Source organism: Carcharhinus amblyrhynchos, chromosome 21 (genome assembly GCF_965287045.1).
Source record: "Carcharhinus amblyrhynchos chromosome 21, sCarAmb.v2.hapA, whole genome shotgun sequence".
Classification (NCBI taxonomy): Eukaryota; Metazoa; Chordata; class Chondrichthyes; order Carcharhiniformes; family Carcharhinidae; genus Carcharhinus; species Carcharhinus amblyrhynchos.
This window is the reverse complement of record NC_137344.1, coordinates 20089461-20106750: the sequence shown is the minus strand read 5'-3', so window position 1 is coordinate 20106750 and position 17290 is coordinate 20089461. Positions and strand designations below refer to the sequence as shown.

Below are 17290 nucleotides of genomic sequence, written 5' to 3'. Positions count from 1 at the left end.
TGTCCCTTAAGCTTCTGTTTAGTTGAAAAATGTGCAGTGTGTGTACACGTGCCTATTGTCTGCAAAGGAAATGCATGTGAAGGTCAGCTGCACTGCAAGCCCTATTGAATTGTCCTGATGAGTGCAAAATGAAAAACTTGCACTCTCTTTTGTCAGCAATACTCAAATTCTGTAATACCAAATGACTATTAAATTAAACTGATACTTCTATTAGTTTAATTAAGAGTAAAAGACGGGGATGAACAAATGAAAGCTCTTATTTTTGTGTAAGATGGTTACATTTCATATTGATTGGTATTAATATGACTATTATATTGTTTCCAGATAGTCATGTTGATGGAAATTGCTCTAAGGCTCAGTTGGTACAGTTGGTGGCACTCTTACCTGAGCCAGAAAGTGTGTGAGAGAGGATTGGGGGGGTCAATTGTTGTCTCACCCTCGGCACTTGAGCAGCAAATCTAGGCTGATACCTTAATACAGCACTGAGGGAGCATTGCACCATTAACGGTGCTGTCTTTTGGATTAGAAGTGAAACCATGCCCTGCTTTCCCACTCAGAGGATGTGGCATTATTTCAAAGCGAAACAAGATGCTTCTTCCCAGCGTTCTGACTCTATATTACAATGTCTCAACTGACATGAAAGGGAAGCAAAGAATCAGATCATTGTCACATCGCTGTTTGTGGATTGTTACATATGCAAATTGGTTGCTGCGTTTGCCAAATTTCAACAGTGATTACACATCAGTGATTACACTTTAAGCATATTTCATTCACTGTGAAATGTTGCGGAATATGCTGAGATCATTAAAGGTGCCACATAAATGCAATTTCTTTCTTTGTAATAATAATCGTGTGATCAGAATGATGCTGTGTTGCTGAAAACTTGACAACATGTAGACAGCCCAGAATTTGCCAGGAAATTTTCTGTGGTTGATTTTATGGAATTTCTGGCAAATAACAAGGTAAATGATCACTGATGATAAAGGACCATGTGGATTATTAAGGGCACCTTCCTTACAAATCAATGCTCTTCCATCAGGAAAAAGATACAAATGTTATGTACCAACTGACTCAAGAACAGCTTCTTCCCTGCTGCCATCAGACTTTTGAATGGACACTACTTTACATTAACTCGATCTTCCTCTACGCCCTAGCTATGACTGTAACATTACATTCTGCATCCTCTCCTTTATGAACCATACGATTTGTCTGTATAGCACAAAAGAAGCAATACTTTTCACTGTACTAATACATATGACAATAATAAATCAAAATCAACATGTGCTGTTCACTGTTAGATCTGAGAATGGTAAGTAGTTGAAACAGGTCCTTACATGTCATAGAATCTATACACAGAAGGAGACCATTCAGCCCAATGAGTCTGCACCGACTACAATCCCACCCATGCCCTATCCCCATAACCCCATGTATTTACTGTAGCTAATCCCCCAGACACTAGGGCCAATTTATCATGGCCAATCCATCTAACCTGCACATCTTTGGACTGTGGGAGGAAATCCATGCAAACACATTGAAAATGTGCAAACTCCACACCAATAGTGACCCAAGCTGGGAATTGTACTCAGGTCCCTGGTGCTATGAGGCAGCAGCTGAAAAAGCATTTTTAGCTGTCCACAAATGATGCATGTTTTATGATATAGAAATATTGTTCAGACGCACTGTAATTTTTTTTGTTTGAGGTGCTAATAATGAAACGTATTAGAGGTTTTCATAAATTATGTTGTTCTCTTAAAAATGTGCAATGCTTGTTCTCACTTGCATTTTAAGTACTGTAATTAATTGACAGGAAGGTAATTGAACTTGTTGTAACTTGACAATAATGTATTAGTAATTGGTACCTTTATCTAAAAGTTACAGTCAGCATAAAGACAATTTTTTTTAAACAAAGCAGCAATAAATTCAAGAATGCACATTTCAACATAGCTCTACACACCCATCCATGGCTGTACAATGTGATCTCTGTATACTTAAAATGCACAAACACAATGAATACTGTTAAAATCAGCATAGCCACTAACAAACATTGGAAACAAACTATATTTTTATCTTCTGCATCAAACCTGCCACTTGTTCTTTGCATTCATGTAATTTGACTTTTAAAGCTGAGTCTGTATTTCTTGTGGTGGCAACGGCTCACTTTCTGGGAATGTCATTTGGAGTACACAGCACAATGGGAACCATTCAGTGCTCACCTGTACTCAGTCTGCCTGAGAATATGAGCAAGCACAGGGCGACAAGGGATGTAAAGTGGCACAAACAGTATAATATCTGTACCTGCCTCTCTGCCACCCAGCAATATTTTCATATTTGGGGCTTCTGAAGTCAAACCAGTCAAGTCTGTGCCCATCTTTCCTTCCCATGAATATGCAGATGATCAGTGAGGCGTCCTGCTGCCTTCATTCTCGGACAGCTCCCTGTCCTGCAACCAGCTGAAGGAGAAAGCAGCTAGCAATGGCCACCTCTAGAGCTCCACTACAGTCACCAGCCTTATGCATGTCCTTGGCATGTCTTCAGTGTGCAGTTAATAATCTTGCACTCATAGAGTCATGGAGGTTTACAGCATGGAAACAGGCCCTTCGGCCCAACATGTCCATGCCACCCCTTTTTTTAACACATAAGCTAGTCCCAAATGCCCGTGTTTGGCTCATATCCTTCTACACCTATCTTACTTACGTAATGGCCTAAACACTTTTTAAAAGACAAAATTGTACCGGCCTCATCTTCTACTTCTGGCAGCTTGTTCCAGACACTCTCCACCATCTATGTGAAAAAGTTGCCCCTCTGAACCCTTTTGTATCTCTCCTCTCTCACACTAAATCTATGCCTTCTAGTTTTAGACACCCCTACCTTTGTAAAAAGATATTGACTATCACTCCTTGTTCCCATTGGCAATAACATTGCTGGTTTGAGTGTCAGTGAGAGGCTATTGGAATAAAGTGTCAAGTATCCCCTTAACTGAGTCATGAGACAGCTCTGTGTATGATACAACCATTAAGGTGAGTGACTAATCCATGCCATTCTCTGGCGTATCTTTTGTCATTTGAGGGTATGTGGGGGCTGGATAAGCTTAATGCAGCAATGCCCAGCTGCAACAAACTTATTGGTGTCCAATGTATCTGTACTCCTGCACTCTCTTCCCTATTGATCAGGGAACAGAGTTCTAAGCAGTTAGAGCATTGACGTCCTGTATCACCAACGTATTGAAACCAGGCAGAGATTATTGTCAAGTTGAGTCCAAGCTCTTGTAACTTTAGGCCAAGCGTCAATGGAAGGTATATTGCCTAGGCTTAGGTTTTCTGTCGCTGGCAACTCCATAGTGGAGATAGCATACAGTAAATCATGTGGACTCCAGTTCTGTTAAACATTCACACACAATTATGCCGGAAGTGACCTTCACACGCTTGCATTCACCTCCTACAGGCTATTTGGCCACTCTACTTGTGAAACAGAACATGGTGCCCAGATAGCAGCCTTATTTCAAAACCTGTAAGTTGTTTAGGTTGAAACTGCCTGTACTCTCCAGCTGAATAAAGCCTTTTCGAGCTGCACCTGTACATTATTCTCTTCTCACAGTGACAGCAGACAGGTACAGGTACAACGGACAATTCCGGAACATCTTGTACGTACTCAACAAGGGCCAAAATCGACTGATCCTGCCAGCTGGGACTAGTGGAAATGCTGCAAACTCTCACCTTTTGTGTGTTCCATAGCAACCATTTCAGTGCCAAGGGCCATCAAATTTTGTGCCATTCGATGACTTTGGCAAATAAACATTGTGCTTACTATGGGTTTTGAATCAAAGAGCTTATTCCTGTTGGTTTAGCCTTAATTTAAGGATTTGTATTCCTTGAAGAATGGGCGGCTGAATAAATTTCTGTTAAGCTCTTGCTCAAGGTAATTAAGTAGAAACTTATTCAATATTCCACAGGTGCAAAATGGAATTTTACTCCATGTCAGAGCTGTATTAATGAGGTTGAAGAGTGGGAAGATTTGAAGGTGTCATCATAGCACAGACAGAAGTGAATTCTACAAGCGCCAGGACAAATGTTGTTTGTGTTGCTGCCCCTGCACCTGTGGGAAACCTCAGCCAAAAAAATTCCTTAGAGCAATATTAAATCTTTTATTTACTCTTCTTTCAAAAACCCCCTATGAGGGATTTAATTTTGTTTTTACTTTCCCAGCTATTATTTAGTCGGAATTTCACGTTTAAAGAATGTTAATACTTTCCATCTAGAAGTCCATCAATACATTGGGGTTGCTGGTCCTTTTAATTGCATTAGTTCCATTTATTTATTAGTGTCAGAAGTAGGCTTGCATTAATACCGCAATGAAGTTACAGTGAAAATCCCCTAGTCACCACACTCTGGTGTCTGTTCGGGTACACTGAGGGAGAATTTAGCATGGCCAAGGCACCTAACCAGCACATCTTTCGCACTGTGGGAGGAAACCAGAGCACCCAGAAGAAACCCACGCAGACACAGGGAGAACATGCAAACTCTGCACAGTGACCCAAGCTGGGAAGCGAACCTGGGTCCCTGGCGCTGCGAGACAGCAGTGCTAACCACTGTGCCACCGTTAATCTCCAATTCATAATTATTGATCTCTGATACAATTTTGTTTACTTGGCCAAGCGAAACCAGGCTTAAAATAAAGAAAACAAAAAAAAAGTAAAGCAAGTTTTTAATTTTAATGCAACTGTTAGACACATATCCTAAGAATTGTCTCACTGAGCAGTTCACTAATTATAACTTGTTTTCTGTTTTGTGTTCCATACAAAGGAAAAGAGCACGGGCCGGGGAGTTAACAGGTACACATTACAGCTCCAAAGTTTACCTGGCTTCTAACTGGCTGAAGTTTCACTTAGCCATTGATCGCTATGCATTGTACCCGCGATCAGACCCCTTTCTCGATCGTCTGCTTGAAGACCTGGCTGTCCTTGACATCAGTGAAGCTGGTAAGGAATCTCATAATCCCCTTATAAATAGACAAAGGCGTCTTTGGCTACAATAGTATTGCATTGACACAAACCCACGTGATGGCCTCCTGGGATTTGCACCCCAGTGCGTTGGGTGCTCAGGACATTCTCAGGCTGTTCCGCCTGGCTGGTCTGCATCATTTCTATTCCATATGAGCCTCCTCCCACTCTGCGCTAAGTTACATTGCCAGTACAAAAGTGAGACTGTAAACTCCAGCTTTGGGAAACACAGGACAAATCTCTTTGTTGTCGCAGTTTTGATTGCAGCTCAGCTTTTGAGAGGTTTTGTGACATTTCCCTCCCTCCACCCCCAGTGGAGTGGCTGCTCTGACATTCCCTCTGGCCCCCTGGTATGGGTGGCTTTTCTACTGAGCACTGCAAAACATTAACCCTACAACAGCTTGGAAATCCAGGTCTGTTCAGCCACTGTCCTCTCAAATGATGTTAATGTTCAAAATTTTCATGCTTGACTGTTCTAAACCACTTTCCATTCTGAACATCACTTCATCTCATTATTCACTGGGTGTGTGCTCAAACTGCAAGGGGAAAATTCCAACTTCACCAGCTGTTTGTGACTCACAATCTTGAGGCACAGTGGATGAAGGAAGAGGACTTGTAAGGAAAATCACAAGACGAGCTTATCACAAGGGTTTCTGGTAAATTCGTTGGGAATTACGTAATATGTAAGGTGTGCAGTCCTGACTTTTAGCTGGGAGCAGTAAAGGTTAGTCATAATGAGGTTTTGTTTGAAATATTTCCCAATCTATAACATTTAATACTCTTTGTTTCCACATTTAAAGCAAATCATCACCCAGGGAAAATTAAATCATTTTTTAGATAGCAATAAAAGTACTGAAAATGTCAAAGGCGTTTTTTTTTGTGTGGATTAATCTCAGCTCATTCAGACATCAGCAGCACTTGGTGCTGATCTAAAATGTGTAATTGTAGTCTCAGGGAGGACACTGGAAATGAATAGTGACTCCATGATTATGTAAGTCTTGTGTTACTTTACATAATCCGGTGGCACAGCAGTTAACTGCATCCTCACAGCGTCAGGGACCCGGGTTCAAACCCGGCCTTGGGGAACTATCTGTGTGAAGTTTGCACATTCTCCCGTGTCCACATGCGTTTCCTCCGGGTGCTTCAGATTCCTCCCACAGCCCAAAGATGTGTGGGTTAGGTTGATTGGCCATGCTAAATTGATTCTTAGCGCCAGAGGGATTAGCAGGGTAAATACACGGGGTTATGGAAATTAGGGCCTGTGGGGGATTGTTGTCGGTTCAGACCTGATGGGCTGAAATATCTCCTTCTGCATTGTAAGGATGCTATGATCTAGATGTGACATTTGGAATGCTCGTACACTGGTAAAAAGTAATTACTATTGTTGGAGTACAAGAAATCATCAATTGTTTGATACATGTAGACCTAAAATGAAGGTTTGAGCGGAGTTCAGGCAAAACTATTCATAAGCTAAAGCCGGTGGGGGGGGGGGGGGGGCATCTTATGGGGCAGTGGGTAGCACCCCTACTACTGGGCCAGAAGCTCCAGGTTCACCATCTGCTTCAGCACGTTGGCTATGGAAGGTCCATTCATAACATGGCTAATTATCAGCCTCTAAATCCTTCCAATGTGCAGCTGTTAAGTGTGGGAGTTTCCTGGTCAGCAGAATGCAACAGCAAGCTGCAATACTCTGCCAAACATAATCATGTACCCAGCCACTGGATGTCTGTGGTCGCCAACACCCTCTTAAGGCATGATACCTGCTGCAGGAGAGGGAATGAACCAAAGACCACATCAATTCCAGTCTTACCAATGTAGGCAGTTTGATATGAAAAGTTCTGAATAACTTTCAAAGTGTGTTAGTACTTTAGCACTGGCACAGTGCCCTGTGTAATAAATTGGTCAGTTCATTCATTACTTCAGGTACTGTTCATTCAAATTTTAAACTGTTTATTGCTCAATGCGTAAAAGCAGCAGATTTTCAGAGGGTGAACTAAATAGATGTTTTATGTCGAGAAGAGAAACTGGAGTGGGGAGGCAATCTCCCAAAAACGTTCTAAGTGCTAATTAATGGGAAAAGTGATGTAAATCACAATTGTTTTTTTCAGTGGGAGTTCAGATTTGAATCTCCCACACTCTGTGCAATGTCACAATCATGCATGCACAGTGGCCCCAAACTGTCTGCCTGCATCGAGCTGGCCAGCCTGGGGCCCCCACCTGCCCACAGCCTGATCCCACCCCCAGGAGCATTCCTGGGCCAGCTCAACCTCCCCCTGCTCCCTCCCCAGCAGTGATGGTCCTCCCATCCCCCATCCTGGCAGACCACCTGCCCCAATCGCTGGCCTGCCTCCAACCCCAAACGATCCCAATGGCAGAGTGCCAGCAGGACCCTCATCCCCACTGATTGCTTCTAGGCTCCAACCCCTCGGCACTGCCCCATGCCCGCTGGCAGTGTCAAGGGGCATGGACAGTTTGCCCCTTGGGCAATGCCAGAGGCACAAGCTGGCACTGCCAGGGTGCCCATACCCAGAGAGCGCCACCACCTGACCCACTGTGGGGCCCTGATTGACCCCTCCTTCACTCCAGTAGGGTCTGTCCCTAGTTCCCCAAAAGTGAGGAGTTAATCTGAACCATGCCAGAGTGAAACTGACTGGGGTGGAAGATGATATGGGGCCCAAAGACTTCACTCCTGGACCTGATAATGACATTCAAATAATATTAAAATAAGATTAAAACGACTTACCTGCTGGTCCCGCTGGTTTCCAGCATGGTCCCAACTGGGCCAGATATCCGGGGCTCAGAGATACGCACACATCAGGAACGCATGCACAAATCCTGCAAATCGGCCCAAACGCGATTCTCCTGGCCCAAGGTGCTAAAAAATGAGCAGGTCAGAATGGGAGAATCGTCCCCTGGGTTGCACAAAGGTTTGCAAATATTGTCCTGTACCTTCTGGGATTGGACATGAAGTGGATTAGACCTTTTCTCTCTAGGAGTTCTACATGAAATACGGAGGAGTTGACGGGGTAATGAATTATACCAGGTTATTAAAGGTTAGTGCCAGCAACACACAGGAATCAGCAGTTAGATGTGAAGTCTGGTAGTAGCAGCTGTGCAAAGCCAGTTGTTTTTTTCCCTTTTTCAGCCTGTTTTTTTTTATTGGGAACAGAGGTTGCTTTCACTGAATATTTTACCAAGATGCCGCAGATTAGATTCGTTTTATTCAAAAGATTTCGTACCTAAAAAATAAAACTTTAAAGAAAGTTATTGAGTGCTTTAATACATTCTTAGGTTGACCATTTCAAAGAAAGACTTTTGAAAACCAACGTCTACAGTCACACTCCTAGCTGGCAGCACCTTAATCATGCAGCCTGTTGGAGAATCTAACCCGTGTAACCAAGAAAGAGCTCCACTCCAGTGGATTTGCGTGTGGATTGCAGATGGGAGCGCCTGCTTACTTGAAGCTTTTAAATAAGCTCTGCTTACGTTTAGGAAGTGCCCAGGAGGTCAAGCTGACTCACTGAACACTTTTGAAACTTGGTTTTGGAGTTCATCTGTGTCAGGTAGCCTCCTTGGCGATTCTGACATTTGCTGTGTTATGGAAACAGATTCCAGTTGTACCCTGAAGTTGCAGTGTCGCTTGCCATACAATCATAGAATCCCTACAGTACAAAAAGAGGCCATTCGGCCCATCAAGTCTGTACTGACCATAATCCCACCCAGGCCCTATTCCCATAACACCCACACGTTTATCCTGCTAATCCCCCCTGACATTAGGGTCAATTTTGCACGGCCAGCCAATCTAACCCGCATATCTTTGGACTGCGGGAGGAAACTGGAACACCCGGAGGAAACCCACACCGACATGGGGAGAATGTCCACACAGACAGTGACCTGAAGCGGAATTGAACACAGGTCCCTGGCACTGTGAGGCAGCAGTGCTGACCACTGTGTCACCGTGCCACCCTAAATGATCCTTCCAAATTATGAACTACTTCACAGAGATCCAAAATGACACACTATCGGCTTCTTAGATTATTCATCTTTAATCTTTGCAATTATGTTATGAATAAAGTGTCATTTTACATATTTTATAGATTACACATACGACGAGAAGGCTTTGGATGGGCGATGCAACTGTAAAGAAGGTATGAGAGACATTTAACCTTCTCTATCCTGAACAGTTATTTGATTCCCAGCAAAAGGATCACAATGCAGCCTCATATCCCAGTTTAGCAGAAGGCCCAGAAGCAACAAACTTAATCTTGATATTAATAAATATATTCTACACATCCATGAACAAAATGAAGCAAATAGTTTCAAACTTTAAAACCAGCTGATTTTTTTTTGGAATTTGGGTCCTTTCGGCCCTTTTAAGTCATTTTAATTTGTGCAGTGCCTGCACTATTTGAGCTGGTTTAAAGTAAATTTTGTTTCTGCTCTTGCTGCAGGAAAGAGATACATGAGTCAACAGAAATGAGAAAAATAAAAGCAACTTGATTTTTGTGTTACTTGCGGCTAAGGCTCACTGTTACTATTAGCACATCAGCAACTTTTTCAGAGTCATGGTTAGGGACAAGGAAATCTGCTGACAAGTTGTTCAGCACCCTGCTTGTTATGGAAGGATATTTGTTTTAAATGTGTAACCCTTTCACCCTTGTTCACTGCTTGGTATGGCTGATTGCATAGAAATCTGTTTAACGTTAGACAGTCGTACAAATGACTCATATAAATAAACGCTACTTTCAACACATACACAAGCATGATTTCTTTTCATGGCAGTAGAACACAAACACTGTTTGAAGCTGATAACGTGGTGCTTGTGTCTAAGATAAGTAGAGAAGTGGGCCTTGTGCCCAAATGTGTGCCCATTAGATATTTGATTTGACATGAGGCAGGTAAAAATTGGAGCCCAACCTGCAGATACAGACTCTGTGTACCCCTAAAGAATTGGGGGAGTTAAATCTATAAATATGCTGTTGTTTTCCTACTATCTAAAGTTTAGATGGCCTAATAGTATTATTGCTAGACTATTAATCCAGAAATTCGGCTAATGTTCTGGAGACCCGGGTTCGAATCCCGACACAGCAGACGTGGAATTTGAATTCAATAAAAAATATTTGGAATTAAGATGATCATGAAACCATTGCTGATTGTCATAAGAACCCACCTGGCTCACTAATGTCCTTTAGGGAAGGAAATCTGTTGTCCTTACCTAGTCTGGCCTACACAGCAATGTGGTTGACTCTCAACTGCCCTCAGACAATTAGGGATGGGCAATAAATGCTGGCCAGCCAGAGATGCCCATGTCCTACAAATGAATTTAATAAAATAATCAGTACAAAGCTCACAGCAGGTCTGTATCTTATAGAACCACTGACCCCAGGCGTGCTATTTTTCCCTTACTCAACAGGAAGTCTTACCAAACTGCACAAAGCTTGCTTCCTATGTGGGGAATAGTTTAAAAGTCAAACTAAAAATTTATCACTTTATGACATGAAATTTAGGAATATTGACGAAGCTATTTGTTATATAGCTGCTTAGAAGATGTATCCATTTCATAGGATCTTAGAATGGTTACAGTGAGGGAGGCTGTTGTGTCCGTCCTGGCTCTTTGCAACGTCAATTCACTGAGTGCCATTCCCTTGCCTTTTCCCCCCATAGCCCTTGGAGTAAAGAGGAATATCTGAAACACGCTACCCCAGTCATCCTGGACTAAAAGTTCAGAATGGCAAAGGTCAAATTAGCAGAATTGCTGTGACGTACGCTAATTGTCAGATCAGTAAACAGCTCAGCTGCCAATTTAGTAGGATTATTCTTATCCTCCAAGATTGCACCGCCACCAACATAAAATAAAAGCAAGACCATGTGTTTAATAACTTTCTGCCACGTTTAAGGTTGTAAAGAACTGATGATATGATCCAGGCTATATGCACCAAAATTGCAAGTCCAGAGGTGCTTCACACATCTGTCCCAAAGTGAGCATTCTTACCCCATTATGCTAAATTGGCTCATTGTATTTATAGTTGGTTCACAGGACGCTACTGGCTTCCCAAGCACAATGATGTCCTTAGACCTCTGCACCTGATAATATGGTATATTTCTGATTACGTGATTGATCCCAATTCTGTACAGTAATGGTGGAGAGTTAATGTTAGAACTGAATTCCCCAGTTTGACATTCTTGCTACCTCAATCTGGTACTGGTGTGCAGATAGGACAGTAAGTGACAGGTGTATAAGGTTCTACAGTTGATGATTAGGAAGCATGAGCTTATCCAGCATTGAAATCGCGCCCTGAAATCCAAGGTCATGACATGGGTTGTGGCATCTATGTGTAAACTGGTTTTGCTTGGCGCCAATGGTAGCTTTTGTTGAATCTGAAATGCACAAGCAAAGCTGCACTTATTTTAATTGTTTGGAACTTTCTGCATCATTCTGCGGAAGGCAGCACTTTTCCCTGAACCATGAGAATTACAGCTTATAACTAAATAATAAGAGATATGGGCAAAAGATGTGGATTTCCCACTTAAAACTACAAGGATGTGTTCAGTCTGCCCCTCATTATAAAACCCAAAGTGGTTTCTCTGTTCTAAAGCCACCACAACTTAGCTCTCAAGTTTTTTTATACTGTGTTTGTCTTGGATAATGAGTGGGATCTGAAGGCAGAGTTCAAATGGAGATAATATATACGATATGGAACGCTATTTTATCTGTTATAACTTGCAATCTTCTTGTTTTTTTTCTCTCTTGCAAGTTGTGAAGCCAAGTGGAGTCCATCTGAAACTACTTCTAAAATTTAAGAACTTTGGAAAAGCCATGTTCAAGCCTATGAAGTAAGTTAGTTCACCAGCACCCACATTTAACCTTACTGCAAATTAAACACTCGGCCACACTCACCTCTGGAAAATCCCGCCCGAGGTCAACAGACTTTTCCATGGTTCGCCCCTCACCCGCTCCCATTCCCGCGGAACAGGAAGACTTGCCTCCCACCCTCATGTCCCTACCATATTGGAGTGAATCATCATATTTTGTATTTACTTTATCACAGTTGCAAACATACAAATGGGAAAGGATATTATTTATTTGTGTCGCAAGTAGGCTTACATTAACATTGCAATGAAAATCCCCTACGCATCACACTCCGGCACCTGTTTGAGTACACTGAGGGGAATTTAGCATGGCCAATGCACCTAACCAGCACGTCTTTCAGACTGTGGGAGGAAACTGAAGTGCCCGGAGGAAACCCACACAGATACAGGGAGAACGTGCAGACTCCTCACAGTGACCAAAGCTGGGAATTGAAGCCATGCCTCTGGCACTGTGAGGCAGGAGTGCTAACCACTGTGCCATCGAGCCACCTAGCACAAGTAAGATATTGAACCTGTCCTGTAATGTCTACATGCTTAAACCAAACCCCAAAGATGCTGCTGAGAGATGAGTGTTAAATTCATGCTGTGAGATGAATCATTCTACTTTTAGTTCCTGGGGTTTGTTTTATTGAAAATAATCAGTTTCTTTTTTAAAACACTCACCAATTTTGTCTCCTTCCCACTATTCTTAAAGGCACTGTTTTCAACTGTGAACTGGGGTGGCGCAGTGGTTAACACACAGTGCCAGGCACGGGGGTTCAATTCCAGCCTCAGGTCACTGCCTGTGTGGAGTTTGCACATTCTCCCCATGTCTGCATGGGTTTCCTCCGGCTGCTCTGGTTTCCTCCCAGACTCAAAAGATGTGTAGGTTAGGTGAACTGGCCATGCTAAATTGTCCCTTGGTGTCAGGGGATTAGCAGGGTAAATAGGTGCGGTTACAGGAATAGGTCCTTGGTGGGATTGTGATCGGTGCAGGCTCAATGGGCTGAATGGCCTCTTTCTGCACTGTAGAGATTCTATGATTCTATGAATGAGACTAAATGTGCTGAGCATACTCAATGACATCACTCATTTGGCTATCATTCCATTGCTAAGTCTTCGCATTACATTCAAACAAGGAGCAGGAGGTGGCCATTCAGCCCCTTGAGCCTGCTTTTAAAGTAGTTTTTTAAAGTATATTTACTAGTCATAAGTGAGGCTTATGTTAACACTGCAATGAAGTTACTGTTAAATTCCCCTAGCTCCGCCATTTAATAAGATTATGACTGAATAGTAATTTCAAATCTTCATCCTCCCTATCCCCGATCATCCATTGGGGTAGGTAGAATCTATCTACCTTTGCCTTAAAAATATTCATGGAATTAGCTTCCGCCAACTTCTCAGGAAGAGAGTTCCAAAGACTCACAACCCTTTGAGAGAACAAATTTCACTTCATCTCCATTTCAAATGAGTGATCTATTATTTTTAAATGCTGACCCCTAGTTCTGGATTCTCCCACAGCAGAGAATATCCTCTCCACAACCACCTTGTCAAGACCTTTCAGGGTCTTGAAGATTTCAATCAAGTCACCTCTCACTCTTATAAACTCCAACAGATACAAGTCCAGCCTGTCCAAAGGGCTGAATGGGCCACTCCTGTTCCTATTTTCTAAGGTTTTATGTTACTACATCTCTCATGATCTATCCCTTACCCTAATTTGCCAATTTACTTAAGCCAGCTCCAATTTCATGCCCTGATAATTCTCCTTATTTAAGTCTAAAAACATAGGGCAGGATTTTATGACTCCGCTTGTCCTGAAACCGTAAAATCCCACCCATGGTCAATGGATTGTTCCATTGTCCACCTCTCACCCGCTCCAATTCCCACGGTAAAATTCTGGCCACAGCCTCAGACCCACTCCTCTCTCCCTCAAACTGAATGTAAAATTCAATCATCTGATAGTCACAACCACCTAGGGGTGCCTTCACTGTGTGATCATTAATTACTCGCACTTTACTGCAGAATACCAGATCAGGTTTGATCTGCTCTCTGACTGCAGAACTTGCCGTTAAAAGGAATTATCTCAAAAACATTCAATGAACACCTTATTTAGGCTCTTTCTGTCCATCCAACCTGTCCAGTTGGATACCTATATGTAAATTAATCTATCACGATTACTGCTGTACTTGTCTGACAAATTCCATTTATTTCTTCCCTAATGCTCCACCCTACCATGTGGTTACTGTTAAGGGGTCTGTACATGTACTCCCACAAGTTACTTTTTGCCTTTCCGTTTTTCATCTCTACCTAAACATTTCCATATCCTGGTTTCCTGAATTTAGGTCATCCCTGTCTATTGTGCTAATACCATCATTAACTAACAGAGACTCCTGCCTGTACACCCACCTCCTCTCCACCGCCTCCTACCCCACCCCCACACCACACCCCTTCCTCACTTCCTTCCTTCATAAATATCTTGTACCTTTCAATATTAAGATCCCAATCTGTCTTCCTGCAGCTGGGTCTCTGTAATCACTATCAAATAGTACTTATTTATTCTATATGCGCTTTCAGTTTGTTTTGTTTTGAATGCTATGTGCATTCAGTACAGAGATTTTAGCTTTATCTTTTTATTCCTTTAATAGCATCTAGTCTCACCTGTTGATTTACTGCTAAATTTGTACTCTCTATCCCTTCCTGTCGTGGTCTGTTTTTCATCTCCCGGAATAGTATCTTTATCTTTTGCTCTTTGTCTGCTCTTTTATTGACCATATCTTACCAAATTGATCCCTTGCCCCCGTTATTTTGCTTAAAACATTTTTGTTTCTCTATTTATGCAGTTCACAAGAACACAGCTCCCTGCACAGTTCAGCCATAGACTGTCCCTAGTATTGGTGCCAGTGCCCCACAAACTGGAACCCACTTCTCCCACACCAGTCTTTAAGCCACGGATTCATCTCCCTAATTTGATTTTTCCTTTGCCAATTTGCACATGACTCAGGTAACAATCCAGAGATTATGACCATTGAGGTTCTGCTTCTTAATTTGGTGCTGCCTTCTTTGTCCTGCCAACGGAATTGCTACCTATGTAAGCCATGACGACTGGGTCCTCCTGCTTCCACTACAAGTCCCTCTCCAGCCCAAATAAAGTCCTGAGCCCTGGTACTAGATAGACAACATGCTGAACTCACACTTTTTGCTGTAAAGAATGGTGTCAATCCTGCTGACTGTACTATGCCCTATTTCCACTACATTCCTTTTTGCGCCCCCACTGCCCCCGCCATATTTGAATGGCTTTCTGTCAGACTATTTGACCACTCGGGTCATCACAACTGACCCTGGTCTTGACCTTGCATGCACTCCAGCCATGACTACTGAATATCTATCAGGAATTGGAAGCCTTGTTCATCTCCCCTCCCTGAGACAGCCTCGATGATGCTGATTGAACCCTCTGAATGGCTGCCTCCATTGAGGTCAGCTAATGTGGCCCCAGTTGGATATTGAACATGGGACTAGCTGGTATAGCTCAGCTTTTCATTGAATGAACCCATCCCATGCCATCAGAAAACACAACAAGTATCTAATGTCCTTTTGGAATGGAGCCATGCCATTCGATTGGTCTGGCTAATAATGTAAGGCCAGACTTCCAGGAATGTGGTTGGCTCTTAATGGCCTAGTGAGCCTCTCAGCTGTTGTCAAGATGGGGGCTCATCACCATCGTCAAGGGTAAATAAGGATCTGCAATAAATGTTGACCTTGCAGCAATATCCATGTCCCATAAGGGAATTTAAAAAGGAGCTAATTATGGGAAGAGTCATTGCATTTTGCTGTTTGTTGCAAAACTATAAAGAACATGATTATAATTTTTCTACAAATAGCAAATGAGGAGAATCCTTTACTTGTTATATCAAAGGCATTTAAGTTAATTACATACTCTATCTTCAAACGCATTGGAGACAGTTTGATTAATTTGAGAGTACAATTATATGTCTCAAACCAGTCAATGTTGAAAGAGATTTCTGCATAACAGAACAGTTTTAAAAAGTTAGGTCAAGCAACAAAAGGAAATGTGTTCACTGGCAGTATCGGACTTTCTCTATAGTAGAGATCAGAGGTAACCGGTTATATGAAAGGATGTGACTTACAGCCTCATCCTGCAGCCTGAACTGTCAATCGTTCTGGAATAAAGGAATCCATGATTCCACTGCCACACATGGAGAGCTTATGGCTTCGCCCACAAATCCAACTGAAGCAAGCAGCAGTTAGATTAATACCTTACTTCCTCTTTAATTGGAAACTGTTACTGGTCAAATTTCCAAGCCTGAGATCCTGGTGCAGTATTGACAGCAGCACCCCAAGCAATGGCATGAATAAATGTAAAAGCTGTTTCTCTGGAATTCCTGCTGAAATGAAAGTGGAGATCATCAGAATGCCCCGTGGAAATTCTACCCTCATGTGAACATTTGTACTAAAATTTTGAAGGTATCAGGACAGGCTGTGTTCTATTCACAGGCAAAACTAAAGCTGGATCACATGACATACCTCACTTCCTGTGATGTCATGCAGCTATCTCATAAAAGCATATACAACATCCCCCTTTCTTTTTAAAGATACTTTTTCCTACACTTCCAAAGAATTATAACTGTTTACAGTCAATTATCATGGTTTCTAAATGGTAATCTGCTGGTGCAGACCTTGTAGAAGTAACATTATCTGGAGGTGTCTGTAATTGCTCTCAGTGATCTGTGGAGGCTGTCACTCTTGAGTATTTTCTCAAGTTACATAAGAACATAAGAAATAGGAGCAGGAGTAGGCCATCCAGCCCATCGAGCCTGCCCCACCATTCAATAAGATCATGGCTGATCTGAAGTGGATCAGTTCCACTTTCCCGCTTTCTCCCCATAACCCTTAATTCCCCTGTCTATCAGAAACCTGTCTACCCGTGACTTAAATATATTCAGCGAAGTAGCCTCCACCACTTCAACGGGCAGAGAATTCCAGAGATTCACCACCCTTTGAGTGAAGGAGTTCCTCCTCAACTCTGATCTAAACTGCGCCCCCCCCCTTAACTTGAGGCTATGTTCTCTAGTCCTGCCATCCTTTCTAAGCAGGAAGAATCTCTCTACCTCTACCCTATCCATCCCCTTCATTATCTTATACGTCTCTATAAGATCCCCCCTCATCCTTCTAAACTCCAACGAGTACAGACCCAGTCTATTTAGTCTCTCTTCATAGTCCAACCCCCTCATCTCTGGTTTCAGCCCAGTGAACATCCTCTGCACTCCCTCCAAGGCCAATATATCCTTCCACAAGTGCAGCAACAAAAACTGCACATAGTACTCCAGCTAAGAACATATGCTATGTTCATATGTTCTGTGGAATCCTGGATGTGAATTTGTTGTCCCAACAGTAAACCTGGCAGTTCTGTATCTGCGTTTCTATCAT

At 42.5% G+C, this 17290-nt stretch overlaps 1 protein-coding gene across 1 annotated transcript in view; it reads left to right on the top strand.

The window, feature by feature from the left end:
* Positions 1 to 17290, top strand: part of fam20a (FAM20A golgi associated secretory pathway pseudokinase) — a 62756-nt gene that overhangs the window by 22943 nt on the left and 22523 nt on the right. Inside the window, exons 3-5 of the mRNA XM_080209596.1 lie at positions 4800 to 4975; positions 9094 to 9144; positions 11752 to 11830. Coding sequence (XP_080065722.1) covers positions 4800 to 4975; positions 9094 to 9144; positions 11752 to 11830 — 306 coding nt within the window. The remainder of the gene's footprint in view (positions 1 to 4799; positions 4976 to 9093; positions 9145 to 11751; positions 11831 to 17290) is intronic.